Source organism: Solanum verrucosum, unplaced genomic scaffold, assembly GCF_900185275.1.
Source record: "Solanum verrucosum unplaced genomic scaffold, falcon-dt-bn FXZP01000182.1, whole genome shotgun sequence".
Taxonomy (NCBI): domain Eukaryota; kingdom Viridiplantae; phylum Streptophyta; class Magnoliopsida; order Solanales; family Solanaceae; genus Solanum; species Solanum verrucosum.
Genome location: NW_026020378.1, coordinates 592,007 through 612,041, shown reverse-complemented (window position 1 = coordinate 612,041; position 20,035 = coordinate 592,007). Strand labels below are relative to the sequence as shown.

Here is a 20,035-nt window from a genome sequence, read left to right as displayed (position 1 = left end):
GTTGGATGAGTATGTGTTACTTGGTCTTTATAAAGTTTTGAATAGTCCTCTCTTCGTGACTTATTTTTTGAAGTTGAATTAGACTTTAGGTCCATTTCTTTATTATTTCTTTTGTTTCACATATCTTGATTTGTTGTACATCTATTTAATAGAATTCTCTCTAGTAACATTAGTATAGGAGAGTCTAGCCTTTTCTAGGATGCGTTTAGCCTTCAAAATCTTTCTTATTACCCATCAAGTTTGTCTTGGGTTAGTATCCCATGTATTCCCCCCTTTGGTTGATTTTTTATAGCTTTCTTTGGATATAGGCTTTTTGGTGATTAAATTATTAATTTATGCTTTAAAACATATAAGTTATAGCTATCCCACATTCTGTTACTAATTGACCTCAAATTGTTTTTTTAACAGATGAAGAATGTGATGAAGATTAAAGAATGTGTTGTTGAAGAATTGTGGAGTCATCGTAAAAGAAGATTATATTTTTATTGTTGGTGCAGAGACGTTTTTTACCTATGCTATAATTTTATTTTCTCAATTTTTAGGATTTGATAGATGTAGAACATGTATGTTTTATGATATTATGTCAAACATATATGTTATTTAGATCTTATGTTGAACATATATGTTTTTTTAGATATTATGTTGAACACATATGTTCTTTTTAACAATTATGAAATTTTACGTCAAATTTTTTCTTGACTGTGAAAAGAAATGAAATGATAGTACTTTATGGAACTACGAGAGAAAAATAAAAATTATATAAACTTGCGAAAGGAAACTTGATCATTATAAATATTGTAATAACGAAAGGATTTTTTGTCGTTAAAAGTACTTATAACGATTTGAATTTTATGATTTTACTTCAAAGTTTTAGAGATCCAATGGCCATTCGTAAGTAAGTGTAAAGATCGGATTAGTCGTTGTCGCTAACTGATATCTCGTCTATACGATTCAGTTGTCAACTTTTAACGATAGAGCTTTCAACGATTGATGATGATCAATTTTTGCCCGATCGTTATAGACTGAATTTGGACTTTTAACAAATGGATTTCCCTTCATTAAAGATCATTTTTCTTGTAGTGTCAACACCCATAATAATGTATTTGTATGTTATAAATAGGGTTTAGGAGATGGATAAATTAATGGATTATTGAGTTAACTAGCCCTCTTTAGGGGTGAATCTAATTCAATAGTATTTTCTAACATCTCTCATCAATCACACATAAGGGTGTGCTCAAATTGATTCCGTAATCTTCCAGATGACTGGTGCATCCAAACAATGGTGGATTACGTTAGTGTTGTATTCATGTCTTTATTGTTCTAAAGCAATGTATTACCTGTTTTTCGTACTTTAGTCTTAATAAGCTTGTACTCTTGATACATGTCTTGGGTGTAGATGTTATTAATTTTCATATTTCTTATATGTTTTATGAAAAAAATGGTTTAAGGCTTAATGGTTGCTTATCTATTATTATAATTTGTATTTTCTACTCAATAAATGAGCGAAAAATTGGCTTATATATGGATGAAATTGATATAGGTGTCATCATGATTTAAGAATTCGGATCGTGATAGAAAAATACTATTTCTGGTGAACTTTTATTCTTTTCTCAGTTATTGAGTCATATATAGTGATAAAATAGTTAGTATGTATTACTTTTTTTTAGTATATCACACTAAATTCTCATAAAATACAAGTATGACATGCAGAAATATAGTGACGTACAAGTATATATTATATGTATTTTCAATAATAAACGATTCTTTGTTATATCTATTTATATAGCTAGTGTCATTACCTTTTTCTTTTTGGTATGTGGCTTCTCTATATTTTGATGTATGAGAAAGAGAATATAGTCTGTTGAGTGAGTATATACAACATATCGTGATTGTATGCCTTGATACATTGGAATTAGATGAATCCATACAACCTATAAAAGTTGGTAACAATTGAATAGTAGCTATGAATGAATACATACAAGTAAAAGAAGAGGGAATGAATAAGTGATACAAACTAGTAAAATTGATAGAATATAGCAAATTAATACAACTGAAATTAGAGCGAATGAGTATAAGTGATACAAACTAGTAACAATTGATACAATAGAGTGAACGAATACAACAAAAAATAGATCAAATGAATACAAGTGATACACATTGGTAACAATTGCTAATTAAAGCGAATGAGTACTACTTATTCAAGCTAATAACAATTGCAACAATATTTGTGGATATAGTTCTACCGAGCAAACAAATATATGCTATTAGCAAATAGATACAACTACTAAATTGAAATAATAACTATAAATGATAAATAAATAAACTATAGCTACTAATGATAATATTGCTCCGAATAATATGTTTATGAAACACGTTATATCTAACCTACTCTATTAAATTAGAAATTTTCGTACATTATATGGAGGAATTACCATACACAACAACAATTTCAATAGTTACATAATGTAACACTTGTTTTATTTATGATTCAATATATCTCACTTGCTAAAAAGTTGTGTTTGAGGAACAACCTTGGTTAAACCCGCTTAAATTTGGCGATACTATTCTCTATCTCTTATCTCTCATTTATTGCTTCACTCTCTTCCTCTCTTGTGCCTCTTCATTTCTGTATTCGTGTTTCACAATTTTATTTTTAAGTTTATACGTGTATATGATACATATTACATCAATGTATCACTGTTTTATACTCTTTTATATCAACGTGTATTTGTGTATTATTCATAACATACATATATCAATTTTTAGTATCATACATATAGTAGATACACATGTATATCTATATATTTGTGTTTGATTGATGATTAGTACATTTGTGTATATGCGTTTAGTTAATGATTGATACGTCTATGTAGCTATATTTTTGTCTCAATGCTAATATGTGTATTTATGTGTTACAATATCAAATCTAAGTTTTATATTTGTGTTTCACAATTTTAATTTTAAGTATTATACACTGTATCTGATATGTGTATCTTTGTTCCAAAACTTTAAATCTAAATTTTGTATTTCATAATCTCAATTTTAGGTATATGATACATGTTGCTTTTACATTTGTATATATGATACAAAGTTTGAATTATTCAAGAACAATCTAGGCAGAAAAGAGGATTCAGAAATTGTCTCTAAAGATATAAAAGTACAACTGATATAGTTGATGCATGTATCTTCTTCTTTTTTCTATGTATTTATCTCTCTATTTTTAAAAATATTGAAGGCTTATGAGTAATATTTTAGGTATGAAACTGACGCTCACAACAATTTAGGTATGAAACTAAAATAAAAGGAATAGTTTATATATGCATTTTCTATTTGATAGTTGAGGGAAAAAGACATAAATTGCCCCGTAAACTTGTACTCAAAAGTCAGTTACACGCTTTTACTATTAGGGTGACCTATTACACACCTTAAGTACTCAAACGTGTATTTATTTATCCATTCCATCACCCAACCCCAGGCGCGTTTCGATCCACATAGTTGAGCGCGTCAACACGTTAATAGACTCAATTTTTATTTTTATTTTAATTAAAAATGTCCAGCACTTATATCCCTTCTTATAACCCACCAACCCGACCCCAATTCTTATGAAGAACCCTTAATTTCACCCAATAATCTGAAGCCCTAAATTGAATTTCAAAAATAGTTCTTTTGAATCAGGTAATTCGTTTTCATTATTGTAGTGACCCTAAAAATTGATAGGTAAAACTAGAGCCTAACGTATGAATTTTAAAAGTTTAAGCATAAATTGGAGTTATGAAATTTTTCAAAAAAAAATTGGACGTTGCCTTAGTTTTATTTGGTAAGTCCATGTGGGCAAGGGACGTTTTCGTAAATATTAATTTTAGTTAAATTAAGAAGTGGGTATATTTTATTTTATTTCTAATAACTATATATGGTATTAAAACTTTTAAAAGGTATTTTTGAATTCATTCTTCAAATTAAAACCCCCCAAAAGTTCTTTTCTCTAAAAGTCCTCTCAAGCTCAAGGAAGAAGAAGATGTGGGCAACTAGGGTTTCGAATTGAAGGTTTCTTCCATCAAATTTTCGTGGGTTTTTTCAATACTAAGATATGGTGGCTCTTTATCTAAAGCTAGTTTTCGCTTTAGAGCCAATTTCAAAGGGTTTTCAAATTATCAAAAGTTTTGAAAAACTTTTATTTCTTCCTCTACTCAAGGGTTCTTGCATTAAATGGTTTTAAATGATGGATTGTGATATTGTTGATATTAAATTGATGTTTTCAAGTGAAAAATCCCATGAACCCTCGATTTCACAAATTTCTTTATTTGACTTACGAAATGGGTTTGTTGATAATGATTGGGTATTGATGAATTTATGCTTAGAATAGATTGTATTGTTGATGTTTATGATTTTCTATATCTATTGATTAATGTTGAGGATGGCTTTGGAGGATGGTAAATTGGCTTAATCTCATATTATTGACATAATTGTTCTTGCTTGGTTTGATCCACTTATGGTGGAAGTGTTTAATTATGGATTGTATTATGAATATGACCTTGAAGGCATTATCTATTGAATTAAAGTGTTATCAAGTTATGAAGTGTTATTGTACTATGTGAAGGTAAATATGTGAAGGTATTCTTATGGTTATAAGGTGATCTTGTACAAAGTGTTATTGTAGTGTAATTGAAAACATGTTCTCTTTAAATGTTCGTATGGGACGATTGTTGGACTATGAAGAGTCCCTATATGGTAATGTTGTGACTTGCTTGGTAGACTTAGATGTCCCTTCTTGTTACTTGAAAGCTCTTTGAATGAATGAATGTCTAGGATCGGTAGACCTAAGCATGGTGCCCTTTCTATGAATGATAAAAGAGGACTTCTAGATTATATCTTGAATAGGCTAGACCTAGCATAGTACCCTTCTCATGACTAAGTCTAGACTCCTAAATGTGAATGTTAAACCTTGAAGTGGTGAACCCTAGGGGTAATGACCTTCTTCTTGTGTGAAATGATAGACTTAGAGATGGTGGACCGGAATGGTAACAAACTCTCTCTAGAAAAGTCAATGAGCTATCCTTGAATGGACCTTGATCGGCTAGAACTGAGAAATGGAGCCCTTCTTGGTAGAAGTACTATGAGTTGGCGGAACTTAGAAATGGGGTCCACTCTAGTGCATACATGCGAATGAATTACTATATGTGAACTAAGGTTAAGCACTGAGTGGATGTGGTTAGGATGGTAGCCCTACTTAAGTATGAGACTAGGGCACAATGAACATCCTTGGACATCCCCTAAACTATGTGCCTATATGGGTTGCTTATTAGTTCTACCTTTGGCAAATAGAACACCTTCCACGGAGTAGGGTAGACTCCGGATTCCATGCCTAGCTAGTATGGTCTATGTCGGTTAATGCCTATTCCCATCATGTGGGATGTGCACTCTAGTTATTGGATAGGTTCTACAAAGTGTAGGTGCTAGTATGAGATGCTATCTACACATTGCACGAGTAGGCCTAAAAGATGCTAAAGTGAGTTCCCTAAGTCTAAATGGCTATTATGTGAAAGTCCTCTGAATGCTTAAATGTCTCCTAAGTGGTTCATTAAAGAATTTTGACTTAGCATGTTATATTGTAATGGTACATTCCTTATCTATGGTAACCCTTAGGAACACTTAGGTATATATAAAGAGATTGTATGGGCGGTCACTTCATGTTTCACTTAAGTGTGGCTTTGGGTAACTTGAGATATAGGTTATTAAATGATGAAAAGGCTTACTTGTCGCTTATGTTCATGTATTGTACATTGGTACTAGTTGAGTATGTCTATTATGTGGGTATTGTCTTATATGTGGATGATGACGTGAAATGTGTCTCTTGTAATTGTGATATGAAGGTTTTATCAAAAATGGTATGAAAGCATATATCTCAAATAAATGTCTATTTTAGCATGTTTTTGCATGGTCATCATACTTAGTACTTAATTGTGCTAATTCCATATTTTGCTCTATTTTCTACAAGTGTAGGTTCCGGCAAGTGAGCGGGTTCTATAGTAAGCTTGGGATTTGAAGTTCTTCCTAGATCTTGTGGTATGTCCTCATATGTCGAGGACAAGACTTTTCTATTCTAGTGTTATGATAAGGTTCTTGTAATAGACTTAGTAGACTTCTTTTGATGGTAAAGGGTCGTGCCCCTAGTATGTTTTCAGGTTTATGTCTAAGATGGCTAAGAGACTTAGTATTCCGCTTGTGTACTTTTGAAAGTTGTTTTAAAAAAAAAAACATATATATAATATGACCTTTGAGTCTTATGGATTTTGTTTTAAAGAGTTCTTAATTCCGCACTATTTTACATATCTAATGTGATGAATACTAAGGGCTTGTATAAGACCTCCGAGAGGTCGACTATGCATGTTACGACTTGGGGGTGCTCTCGGGTCGTGACAATTATAATTCATTCATTTTTTTTCCATTTTGATTCATTCCTCTCTTTTTTATTTTGATTTGTGTTACTTTTTTAATAATATTTTTGAATTTTTTTTGAATTTAGTTGTTTAATTGATTAAGTCACCATAATTTTTATTAAGATGCTATAATGGCTCGAATAAAATTGACTAGGCTCTGTATGCACGAAGAAGATCGTGAATTGCAAGAAGTGCGATGTAAACATGAATTTGTTTTGCCTTTGCTGACCTCTTGGACCCCAATAAATCTTGATAAAAGGTATTGGGGTTGTGCTTACTATGGGGTAAGTTAAATATTTTTTAAGAGTTGATCTCCAAGAGTCATAAAATAATTCATTTTGTTGTTTAAGAATGCTAGATCATGAGATTTTTGGTTTTGGAGGGATGACTATATTGATCCAAGATCCAAATTTGTGATTCCTGAGTTGTTGGGAAGAATTGCTTAGCTTGAATAGAGTTTAATCTTCTGGAAAAGTTGATACTTTAGATAAGCAAATCAACAAGCCTACTAAGTCGACCAACTCTAAGGAAAGTAAAATAGATACAAACAAGATAGTGTTGAAGATGAACAATTTTGATGATGATTTGAAGAAGATGAAAGCAATTGAAAAGAAATGGAAAAACACATTGGTCAAGTCCAAGAAAAAGGAGAACCAACTTTGGATTACTCTCTTGTGTGTTTGTAGTTTAGGTATAAGTTTTGTATTTCAAAAAATATGAACCTTTCCCATTGTGTAATGAAAAAAATGTTGGTTCCAATGCTTTATCTTAATTTTTCTCATTTATGTTGACGAGTATTTGATTTTGTATTGAAGTAATGATATAAACTATACATTTAGTCTCTACAATTATCTGCTCAATTGTCTAAACATCACAAATAGCTTGCAAATTTAGTTTGTGTAGTCACTGCTAAAGTAGTCACTACCTGCCATCCATAAACACAAAATCATTAACCATCAACAAAAAGAGAAGCATTGCTAAATAAAGAGAGATTAAAATTCATGTTTTCGTGTTAGAACGTCAAGGCCTAAACCACAAGGACCAACCATGGGTCCTTAAGGAAAAGACCCAAAAAGTGACCTGGGAAGTGACCCACGAGGGCCACCTATGCCCCGTAGGTCCACCCACGCACCGTAGGTGGGGGTCGTGGGTCAAGGCCCTAGAAAATGGGCTGTAGAACCCCAACCCACGGTTCACCAGCACGCCACGTGGGTCCATTCACGGACCGTGGGTGGTCACTGAAACTGCCAATTGGCAGTTAGACTTAGGGATCTTTTGGGGATTTTCTTTTTGATTAATGGTTAAGTGATATTGTTTTAAGCCTATTTTAGGCACCTATATAAAGATTTTAGGTCACCAAATTAAGTCTTCTATCTCATAATTTCTAAATTCCCAAATCAAAACTAAAACCCTCTCCAAAAATATTCTCTCTAGAACTCCAAGGAAGAAGAAAAAGAAAAAGAAGGGTAAAGCTAGGGTTGGAGGATCCATCTTTTCTCCTCAAATTCGGGGTAATTCTTCATCAAGGTATGTTAGTCCTTCATCCATGGATAGTTTTCATCCATGGAGTCCCTCCAAACTTAATTTCAAAACTTGTAACTTTTCCCAAAAGCTAGGGTTTTACTCCAAGTCATGGATTCACTTCAAAAATGATTTCAATGATTTAATTGATTTATATTATGATCAAATTGATGATTTATTACTGTTTTTATGATGATTTTCCCAAGAATCCATGAATTCCCCTATTTTCCCAAATTGGATCTAATTGTGGGGGTACTGCTTGATGCAAGTAGAATATGATAGAATTATGCATGTAGTAATATAACTACTTGAATTATGTTATCATCCATGTCTAAATGTAGTAATTCTAGATGTGTTGATGGAATGTGATCAATGGTCCTTAAAGGGTAAAGTATATGAATTATGCATGATTATGATGTTTAAGTACATGCCTTATGAACACTTTGAGAGTAAAGTGATTATGACTATGATCTAGTTTTTGTGTTGTTGGAAGATTATCCTTATGTACACACTTATGTATGCATATGATATGATGTGAAAGGTTTGTCACATGTAGTGATTCTAAGGCTGGAAGGCTAGTCTTACTTATTGAATCTATGAGCTATAGTATGAATTGTGTTGGATTAAGTGTCAAGACATTCTTCCATGAATATGACATTAAGTCAAGACTTAATAGATAATATATGATAATTAATGCTTAGCACCGAATGGATATGAATATGAGATGGAAGCTTATGTGATAGTTGAGTCCGGCTTCCCCTTGAAAGCTTTTACACTAGTTGAGTCCGACTTTCCAAATGGGTTCCTTCTACTTTAGTGGAGTCTGGGTTCCCAAAGTATGTATCTCATGAGATGGAAACCTTCTACCTTAGTTGAGTCCGGGTTTCTAGAAGCAATCTCCTTATCCCATAAACTATGTGCCCACATAGGTCTTTAGCTAGTGGATCCACCTAAGCTAAGAGTATAGTTCTACCTTAGGCAAGTAGGACAACCCTTTTTCGGTGTGGGGTAGACACCGGATTCCATGATTAAGCTCACATGGTCTATGTTGGTTAAGGCTAATCCCAATATGATAGTATGAACAAGAATATGAATTATGAACTATAGTTACTCAAGAAGCTTTCCTTAGTGTAGGTAGGATTATGAGATCTTATTCATGCATTTCACAAGGATGCTTTGAGGGTATTTATGGTATGTTTCCATTATGATACGATGACCTATATGTTGAATATGCTTATGACTCATGCTTTTACACTAATCTTCATGATGATTCTTAAACTTGGTAAAGTGCATGCTTTTCAACTAAATGTCCCTTTTTAGCATGATTTCAAGGATTTTATGCATGACTATCATACTTAGTGCATTTTTGTACTAATCCATATTTTAATTTCTATATTTTCCACAAGTGTAGGGTTCGGTGTTTGAGGTGATTTTCCTTTTTGGTCAAAGTTTGGATCGACTATTCTCCTTACTTTTGGTGAGTCATCATGGTTCGAGGACGGATGATGATTTTCTAGTTTCTTTCTTGTACTTTCATTTGAGAACTATGTTGTAAGGGTTTGTGGCCCTATTTGATACTTCGATTGTAATAAATGGCTAATTGAGACAAGTCTAGACTTTCGTTTTGCTTCTATGAAACTGTTAGACTTAAGTGCATTTTTACTCTTATTGTTCTAATACTTTATGTTATGATATGTTAAGTGGCTTACATGATTCCTTTAGGGGTTCTATGTGCCATGTTACGTCTAGGGGGTACCCTTGGGTCGTGACACAGTCATAACTGCATAATCATTAACCAAAAGAGAAATTATAGCTGTCAAAGTTGTTACATATTCAATCAACACCAAAAATTAAAATGTAGTCACAACTGCCAATTCATTGTCTTAGATATAAGGGACCTAAATATAATCACAATTCCATTGCATTGCCAAAAGTCTACCAATAAAACATAATGTGTACATTGCATTGTCAAAAATCTACCAAAACAAGTTAGATTGCATTAGATGTTATGAGCATTGAAGCTCTCTTGGCTCAAATGTGCAGCCTTAGACCTAGTCTCAATTTGTTTTATTCCCCTTATTTCTTCAAGTTGCCTTGAGATAATACCTTGTTTTCCTTCCATTTCACACCACTTGTTGTTTTATACCTAAGATCTCCAGTGACAAATGTTGAAAACTTCACATTTCTAAATCTTTCACTGAGCATTCCAGGTTGTTCAAATGAATATAAATAATCTTAATTTATGATTAAAAAAGGACAATAAATGATATTTAAGTATAGAAATAAGAAACTTACATTAATAATAGTAGCACCACTTTGTGTGTGTAGTACACCCATTCCAACAATTCTTGTTCTAATAGCAACACTATCCTAAAAAAACAACAAATTATTAAGTAAAACAACTGATTTAAAACTTATACATGAAGAAAATAAAGAAAATTATATCACTTTTTCTGTTGAACACTTTGGTCTACCCCTTTCTCTTCCAGTTGGAGCATTAGGTATTAATCTTGATCCAACAGTAGGTTATAAATCTGGACTAGTAGTAGGTGTTGAACTTGGACCAAAATTTGTGTTGATGTTGGTGCAGCAATAGGTGTTGATCTTGGGCTAGCAATTAGTGTTGAACTTGGTCGTGTTGATCTAGGGCCAACAGTTGGTGTTGATCCTGATCCACCAGTAAGTCTTGATCCTAACTAGTAGAAATCTTGAACTTGGTCTAGCAGTAGGTCTTGATTCTGGGCCACCAGTAGATCTTAAACTTGGTTTAACAGTAAAGCTTGCACTTGTGCCAGAAACAAGAGCACTAAGAGGAGACTTTATTTTATTATGACCCCTGTTATGACAAGTGTTACATAACATATCAATCCCTTATTTTGATAATTTTTCAGTTTTGTTGGTTTCACCTTGCTCTTTCTTTCTGCATCTTCCTAACATGAGGTGGTATAACAGAGATATTTTGTGATTCAGGCCACATTTTCATATTCAGAACATGATGAATGAAGTAGTTGTATGTCTTTATTTAAGTTTCTGTGTTATACCAATGAGAAGTAAAGTTGATTAGGTCCAATTTTCTATGGTGAAGGGAAGCTATTGCACGAGGACATGGTATGCCTTTCAATATGCTCTACAGATACAAATTTTCCTTTGAATATCTACAACATATCTATATGCTCCATAAAATACCTCATACCTTGTATCTAAATTTCATTCAATGCTGCAGTTCATAGATTTAACTGTGTTATCTTGTAAAACTTTCATTGCCATTGGAGAAATGTCACAGATCCAAGTCTTGCAAAACCCTCTCATCTGCTATATTCTTTTCATCATTTTCACCCTAATTTCTTCAAGCATTGTAATTATAGTCTTGTGCCTTGCTGCTAATATCCGTACATTTAAACATTCAGCCATGTTATTGTCTATAATGTCACATTTTGTAGTAAAATTTAAGTAAACATTGCTCCATTTTTCTGGATTATAATATAACAAATCATCAACTATCTTATTCCTCAACTTTTTCAGATAATTAATGCTCTCCTTTAACTCAGTCTCAAAAGTAGACCTTGTAAACTTCCAGAAATATTTCTTTCTCTTAATACCTCTTCATGTCTTTGATCAGTTGGTAAGGATGTGTCTAGCACATATTCTATGCTCAACATTTGACAAATGAATAATATCACTTCCTTTCTATCTCTTAAAGCTTTTACAGTTCCCCTGATCACCCGGACGACTGGAGTAGAAGGGGGATGCCCTTTTATGGCATTTTCAAGACCCTATAAAAAGTTAATGAATACTTAATAAATAAAGGTATTGCAAACCTTAAAAAAACTAAGCAACTAAGATAGTCATAAATAAAATATTCAAGACCGAAAAAAATATCAAAAAATCAATAAATATTCTAACCTTTTACATATCAGTTATGATTGTCATGTATGTTCCATATCCTAACTGAAGATCTTCCTTTAGAAGCTTGACAAACCAAGCCCAAGTATACTTATTTTCAACTTCACCTACTGCCCAAGTTAGTGAGAGTATTTGATTGTTGTCATCTTTACAAACAGCAACCAATAATTGACCTTTAGTTAATCCCTTTAGAAAATAACCATCCAAACCAATGCACTTTCTATAACCAGCAAAGTAGAGCTTCTTCATTGCACCAAAACATTTGTAGAAGCCTTGAAATATTTTTCTACCATTTTCAAATGTTTCCTCATGAAACTTGACTACACATGTACTACCTAGCTTGATTAGTTCTTAGCAACTCATCTTTATAGTCTAAAATCCTTCCAAACTCAAGAACATAGTCACACATTAGCTCCTGTAATACTTTGTTTCTTGCTCTCATACACACTGTTTTTCCAACATATAAATCCATTTTTTTTTAATAATGCCTTGAAATTCAAAAAATTCTAATGTTAGGTTGTTCCTTTAGCCTATCACTATAGTGACTAGATAAGAACTTGCAATTACAAAGCATGTTCCTATTAGTAGGATCACATTTGTGAACTGAATTGTAGGTCTTTACAAAAAAATTATTTGTCTTAGAATCAAAGCTTGCAAATAAAAGTCAAGGACAACCAACTGTACACCTAACTCTTACCCTTGTCGGTTCATTAATTTGCATTTCAAAATTGCAACATGTTCATCAACAACATATTTGATAACAATAATTCTAAACTCATTAATACTTTCAAATACAAGACCCAATTCCCACACTATTTTATGAAAAGTTGCATCAAATACAACTCTACTCTCTCTCTCTTTGTTGAACCTCTCATTCATCATTATTGTAATCATCTTGATCTATTTCAAAACTGACAACTTCATCTAAGGTATAGTAAATCTCATCACTAGCTAGTTTGCCTTCTAAGTGGTTATTGTTACCACATGCAGATCCATCATACCCAACATATGGTCTTCTTTTTTGCTCTGTTCCTAACTTTACATGAAGATCTTTCTCCCCCTTTCCTTTTCTTTCTTTCACTCTTTTCCTCCCTAAAAGTTCTTAGCTCTTCATATACATCACTCCCATCAAATCGTTCCTTCAATGATTCTCTATCTGAATCTTGTTCATTAGAAAGATGGACTAAGTCATGAGTTGGATCAATAGAAGAATGTACTGGGTCAGGAGTTGAATTAGTGAAATGACGGACAATTTCAAGAGTTGGATCAGTAAAAGGATGGATAGGGGTTGAAGTTTGATGAGGAGAAGGAATCGTATTTGCAACAGTAAATAGTGTATAGTAGAAGATGTATTTGAATTGGCAGGGGCATGGTTTGAAACATTTTATTGGGCCTCATGGGTTGGTTCTAGATCTAATTCAGCATCAAAAGATGCATTAGGCCCACTGTTTTGAGATTCTCCCTTACTTCCAATTACTCCACTTACCCCATATTCCAATGAAGGTGGAACAAAAATAGGATCTGCAACCAAATGACACACAAATGCCTCCAAAATATCTCTTTTACCCAAACATTTAGAAATTAAATTAGTATCATAGTTTGATTTAATTTCTAACATAGCAGCACTTCTAGGTAGTTTCACATATAACATGCATTGTCAAAGTTCATACCCCAACTCTTTCACATAATTCCTTAATTCAAAATAAGACAACCTATATATATCAACATCTAAAAGATCAATAATTTCTCCATTATGATATGGTTGTTCCCTTGTATCTCTTTTTTCCCTTCTTCATAACACCACCGTGGTAAAATCTTAAAGTAATCAATTCAAAAGAAATTTTAACAATCTGAAAACAATATTAACAAGTCATTTTTTTAATCACACTTGACCCCAACCACGACAAAATACATACAATAACAAAGAGGAATCATATGAATGAAATACTGTAAACTTGAAAAAAAATTAAAGATGAAATAATCCTAGGCTAAATAGTATGAAGTAACCACATTTTAGAGATGTGTGACTGACCTTTCAAAAATAATGGAGATGGCGACACAATAGATGTTCCATCAAACCCTAATAACCACCAATTTTCTTTCACCAAACGATGAGCTCATCGATTGTAACCACCAATTTTCTCCAGTGAAACCTCAATTAAATGATTAGCACGAAAAGGATGAATAAAAAACACTATAGAATTGAAGAAATCTTGAGCTATTTGTTCGATTTATTCAATTAGGTTTTGTTGTTCTTAGCAAAAATAAACGGGTGGGTGAAGTAAAATGGATTAGGATAAAATAAAATGGATTTGGGTAAAATAAAACGGGTTTGGGTGAAATGAATCGGGTTGGGGGTCATTTAATACGTGGGTGAAATAAAATGGATTAGGATAAAATAAAATGGATTTGGGTAAAATAAAACGGTTTTGGGTGAAATGAATCGGGTTGGGGGTCATTTAATACGTGGCTTCACTAGGAGGTGAGTGACTCTCACTCTATACTAAATGCCCTTGGTAAGGTGACGGAAGGGATAAATAAATACACTTTAGAGTACTTAAAGATGTGTAATAGATCGGCCTATTAGTAAAATCATGTAATTGACATTTGGATACAAGATTAGAAGGCAATTTATGCCTTTTCCAGATAGTTGAGTCTAGGACTTACTAAATAGGTGTATAGTATACAAATGAGTCCTTTTAGGTTTTACGTTTTGCAGTTGAGTCCATAGATATTTAACTTGTAATTCTGGAAGAATATATATATTTTTTTCTTTTTCTTTTTCATCCAATAGAAGCTTATCGAATACAATATTTTGCTCGTCTCTTCCGTATTCTTCTAGTTAGCTTTGTTTCTTCTTCCTCAATCGGTTGGTATCTGTAACAAATGGACTCGTCGCAGCATAACTCTGCTGCCGGTAGCATCGGCGGCAACGGGATAATAAACCCTAAATCCAACGACGCATCACCGGCCGATTTAGCGGCCAACGCCGCTGCTTCCATCGCCGGTTCACCCGCCGAGGAGTCAAAACAGAATCTCAATCAAGTCATAAATTCAATCGACAAAACCCTAGGAATTCTCCACCAGCTTAATCTCACCGTCTCTTCTTACAACGTTTCATCTCAACTTCCCCTTCTTCAACGCATGTAAGTATATTCCTTTTTAGCTTTGTACTTGCTAATTGCGATAATCTTCAATTCACTTCGGATTTTGGTTTAGTTTGATATTTTTTTATTTTTTTTTTGGATTAGGAATAATCTTGTGCTTGAGCTTGATAATATGGCGAAACTGGGAGAAAAATGCAATATTCAAGTGCCAATGGAGGTTCTGAAGTAATGTTATCTGTTTATGCATTACCTATTCTTATCATAAATAGTTTTATTTTGGTTTTGACACTGATATGTGATAATTTTCGTGTTGTAGCTTGATTGATGATGGGAAGAATCCAGATGAATTTACAAGGGATGTGTTGAATAGTTGTATCGCCAAGAACCAAATCACTAAGGGGAAAACTGATGCATTCAAGGTTACCTTTTACTTCAGTGCCTTTAATATTGTTTGGTGTGCACCTTGTGACCTAGTGGATATCTGGAAGTTTCAGAAATTTGGATCTGTTTTTGGCTATATCAATTTATACTGAACCTCATTTTTAACATTTTACTGTGCATTCTGCTTGTTTCAATGATCACAAGATTGAAAAGTTTCTTTATTTTCTTGAACTCCGTTCCAAATCAAACTAGGTCATTTTTTCAAAACAGAGGGAGTATGTTATTTTGAAAAAGTCCTTAGCTTTTCAATGGTAAGGAAAAAGGATGAACGACACTCCCTGTTTGTGCCGAAGGTTTGTATGTTGTAACCTCAGTGTCTATGATCAACAAAAGTTGTAGTGGAATGTTAATTATCCTTTTATCCTTAATTAGAGATTTTGAGTTCAAGCTCTTGAATTTAGTCTGCCCGATGTGGATATTGAACACCGAATGAGAAACCAAAAAAAAAAGAAAAGAGAAGAACTTCAGCGTCTATGTAAATTTGTCACATCTTAAGCGAAGGCCAAGAGTACCATTTTTGCCTTATCACAAACAGAAGAACAAGTAAAAAGAAATGAAAAAAAGAAGAGCATTTCCTCGGAGAAGTAAACAAAGAAGCCTAAAAATTTCTCTTTATTACAAACTAAAATTTGTCAAATGTTAATTACTCCATTACGTCATTTGGTAAACCGTAAAAGAACAATACTGAAGAGAGTATATTTGTAATGTTGGAACTAGAAATGCTAAGATGTGTTATGTTGGGATTTTCTCTTATCCACTGTTTGTCTCGATATATTAAGGGTTGTTTTTTCTTTAGTCATGCTTATCTATGAATAGGGTGTATAACTAATACATAAGCTCAATATCCTTCCAAAAGAAGAATTAAATAATAATGCCATAACTAATACATGTGTTAGATTTTCTACTACACCATTGGGCAGTTTTGATGGAGTAGTAGAAGTATTTAGAATGCACGGGTATAGATGGTCAAAAAGAGAGACAACCTGGGTCAGAAAAGGAACAACTCCATTGTGTTTATCTCAAGAAAGTTACCAAATGAAACAATAATATTGTCAATTGGACAAAAGGGCAAAACCAAAAAATTGATTTAAGACATGAGCTGATCAATGCATGTTAATTGAAACCAAATTAAGGCTGCTTCAGAAAATAAAGAGCCCAGGCATGTAAGAAGATGAAAGGGATTGAGGATACACTTTGACTGATATATAAATCAATCTTAGTACAGACAGTATGTATTATAATGTCTGACTAGCGTGCGGACTCCTCTCTGTCACATGCAATGCATGTCATTTTCTGCCCTATTATTTCCTAAAATTTGAAAAGCCTTGAATGTATGAGTTCTTTACTCGTGAGGAGGAAACAAAAACTGTCAATCACTTATTCCTACAAGGCTACAACTGTGCTACCACCTCACAATTGGAGCAAATTTCTCTGAATTATTTGGGCATTAAATGTGTGATCTTAAGAAAACGTGGAACACAATACCAGCAAAGACTAAAGAATTCATTCTTGAAGATTTGTCAGATGTGATTGTGTTTTGTTTTTACCTTTGTGGTGTAAAAATGGAATTGATAAAAGCATAGGAAACTGTCATGGTTCATTGAGTATTTTGTATGCATTAGTCGGGGTCATTTCTTTTCTTTATGGATGTAATCACCGCACTTCCTTAATACTGGTTTTTGACATCAATACTACCTATCATTTTTAAAACAAGTATTGAGTTCTGTAATCTTCTGTCACAGGGTTTGCGAGGGCATCTCCTGGAGGATCTTGAACAGGCTTTCCCTGAGGAAGTGGAAGCTTATAGGGAGATTCGTGCAGCTTCTGCAGCTGTAAGTTCTGTCTGCTTGTCCAATACTTCAGATATTATGAGCATTTCAATTATCAAGTTAATATACTAAGCATATTTTTCCTCTGAATAGTTGTTAAGTTAATGCTCCCATTGATCGCCATCTTATAGATTCAGCCCAAATTACTTTATTATATTTGTGGAAACCTAGGGTCCACGAACTGGTAAGGTCAATGAAGGCCTAACTTTGTCTTAAAATAATTTGGGAATGTTTGACGCTTCATCCGAAGGATGAGGCAATCTTACACTACATAGCTGGGAAGAAGTTGGGACACAAGGAAAAAACAGAAGTAACTGGGGAATTGTCCCTGCCACTATTTGGTGGACAATATGGAAAGAGAGGAACCTTAGAGTTTTTGAGAATAGGGAGAGTAGTATGCAACAAGTCAAACTGAATTGAATTGTATTTTGACTCTGTGTTTTTGGTGTAGTCAAATTTACTCTAATGATACTGTCTCTATCATTGATGTCTTAGACTCATTATAGAGATAGGTCGGTATTATTAGAGTTCCTTATGTAAATACGGTTTTCAGTCAACCTATGTACTGTTCTACAGAAATAGAAACAATTACCATTTAAAATAAAAAGAAAAGAATGTGTTGGCTCATGTGTGAATGGAATTGATAGATGACAATTTTTTTTGTTTTAACAGTTCCCCATGTCCCCCATGTGTTGGCATTTTCTTTCTGGTTTCCGTCCAAGCAGCTGGAAATTCGTTTTGGTTACAGGCGCCAATAAGACTTGAATTTTGAACTTATAATTAACTGGTGTTTTCAAATTGTTAGATTATGCTCAGATCCAATTAATGCTCTCTATATAGATAGACAAATACATTACTAGAATTTCAGTTTACAGTTGCTAGTGCTGCTTGACAGCATTTGCTGTTTTAATTCAAGGAATGCATACTCCTGATAAAAAAGAAATCACTTTAGAAGGTTTCATGATACAGCCTCTGGGCAATTAATGTGTTTTTTGTGCAGTATCATGAAAGACTGCTAAGTTATTTTTGTCTTAGTTCAACTTTTGATACACTGAGTTGTTGATACTTTTCAATAATAGAGCTATTCTTGACCTTCTCAAAAAAATAAAAAATAATTGAGCTATTCTTGGAACTTCTGCACATTATTGCTAGTTTCTGGTTGTTGTAGCAGACATTTTACATTGTTTCTGTGTAAGCAGGAGGCAAAACGTTTGGCTCAAGCGCAAAGTCTGTTACCAAATGGAGATGTAAAGGTGATGCCTGATGTATAACTTCCACGTTTACTACTTAGGTTAATTTCACATATTTCCTTATTATTGAATAGGCTTTAATGTCCTTTGCTTGTTAAAGAATCCTTTAGATTTTCAAGAATGTAAAATGTATGTATAATAGATTTACGTATGACGAATTTATTCATGATCATCTTCGCTGTAACTCTATAGGAATGGTGAAAGATTGTGTCATGCGTAATCGACTCCCCTCTGCTTCTCTCACCCAGGTAGAATAGGAAAGTGAATTGTTCAATTTGTACAACATGTGGAAGGGTGGGAGTAGAGGTTGATCCAGGATTTGAAATTTAAGCCCTCTGAGTTATTTACAAGTTCTAAATTAATAATTTGTACATTTAAAATGAATTTTTATTTGGAATTTTTTAATGCATGTTAATGTTTACCAATTAAGAGTATAATAGTTGACACAATCAATTTTAACAAAAGTTAAAAATGTTCTTGCTAAACATGGGGAGAAATGCAATAGCAAACTTTAGGATATATAATAGGAACCATACTTTCTGCTGTCATAACTAAAAGAAAGAAAAGGCTTTCCAGTCCAATATTTTTAGGCAATGCCCACGTCTGCCTCTTTAAATTTTCGAATTGGCATCTCCTTTTTTTTTTTCCAAACAAATTGTGGTCACTTCTAAAAAATAAAAATAACCCAAATTAGTCATGGCCAAGCACAAAAATAATTATTCGAATATCATTTTCACTTTAAAAACAAACTATTTTTTTCTTTCAATTTTTGCTATAAAACATGCTCAAACGTCCACTAATTTCTTCCATCTACCTACACATCCAACCCCTTCCCCAAAAATTTAAATAAAAATAAAGAAAAGAAAAGAAAAGAAAAGTGATTTGACAAAACTATATATAAAACGATATCTTAGTAGATGAAGTGCACATCTCAAATTAATTGCTGCATCCTCGTTTGAAGCATTTAATTAGAAGTTTGGCCAACTCCTGCAATTAAGTTATGGCAACTACAATCAAACAACTTCACATCTACTGGACAGTCAATGACCATTAATTAAAGTTGCTCTAGTTTTTCTTTCATTCTTATTTGTCCTTTTTAGTTCGAAATGGAAGTGCATACCTTTTAAATTCATCCAACCAAATTGCAAGCTCTTTTCTAGAGAGAGCGTCAATTCTTTTGTCTCATGTTGATTGGCTGGGCAAGGCTCAGGCGAAATTTGAGTGAACCGTCTAAGTAGAATCTATTTAGTTTTTAGTTAGGCATAATACATAAATATGCTCAAATGAGCCCCCAACCTATTACCGAATTTTTAACTACACACTTATATTTTATGGGGGTCCTATTACCCCCCTGAATTATTTAAAATCGTAATTATTACCTCCCTAAAAAGTCACAACCACATTTATGTTGATAAGTGAAATTCATGCGTTTGAAACATGTAATTTTTTATTTTTTTGTTCTTTTTGACTGATTATTTTATTCTGTTTTCCTTTTATTTCTTTCTCTTCCTCTTCTTGTTCTTCCTCTTCCATCCTTCAATTCCATC

General features: G+C 33.1%; 1 protein-coding gene across 1 annotated transcript; it reads left to right on the top strand.

Moving 5' to 3' along the window:
• Positions 1 to 14,581: 14,581 nt before the first annotated feature.
• Positions 14,582 to 18,674, top strand: LOC125838608 (mediator of RNA polymerase II transcription subunit 10b-like). Its single transcript, XM_049517664.1, has 5 exons — positions 14,582 to 15,007; positions 15,113 to 15,193; positions 15,285 to 15,387; positions 17,152 to 17,241; positions 18,438 to 18,674. Exons 1-5 carry the CDS (start codon positions 14,748 to 14,750, stop codon positions 18,507 to 18,509), a joined length of 606 nt encoding a protein of 201 aa, XP_049373621.1. The 5' UTR covers positions 14,582 to 14,747; the 3' UTR covers positions 18,510 to 18,674.
• Positions 18,675 to 20,035: the final 1,361 nt, after the last annotated feature.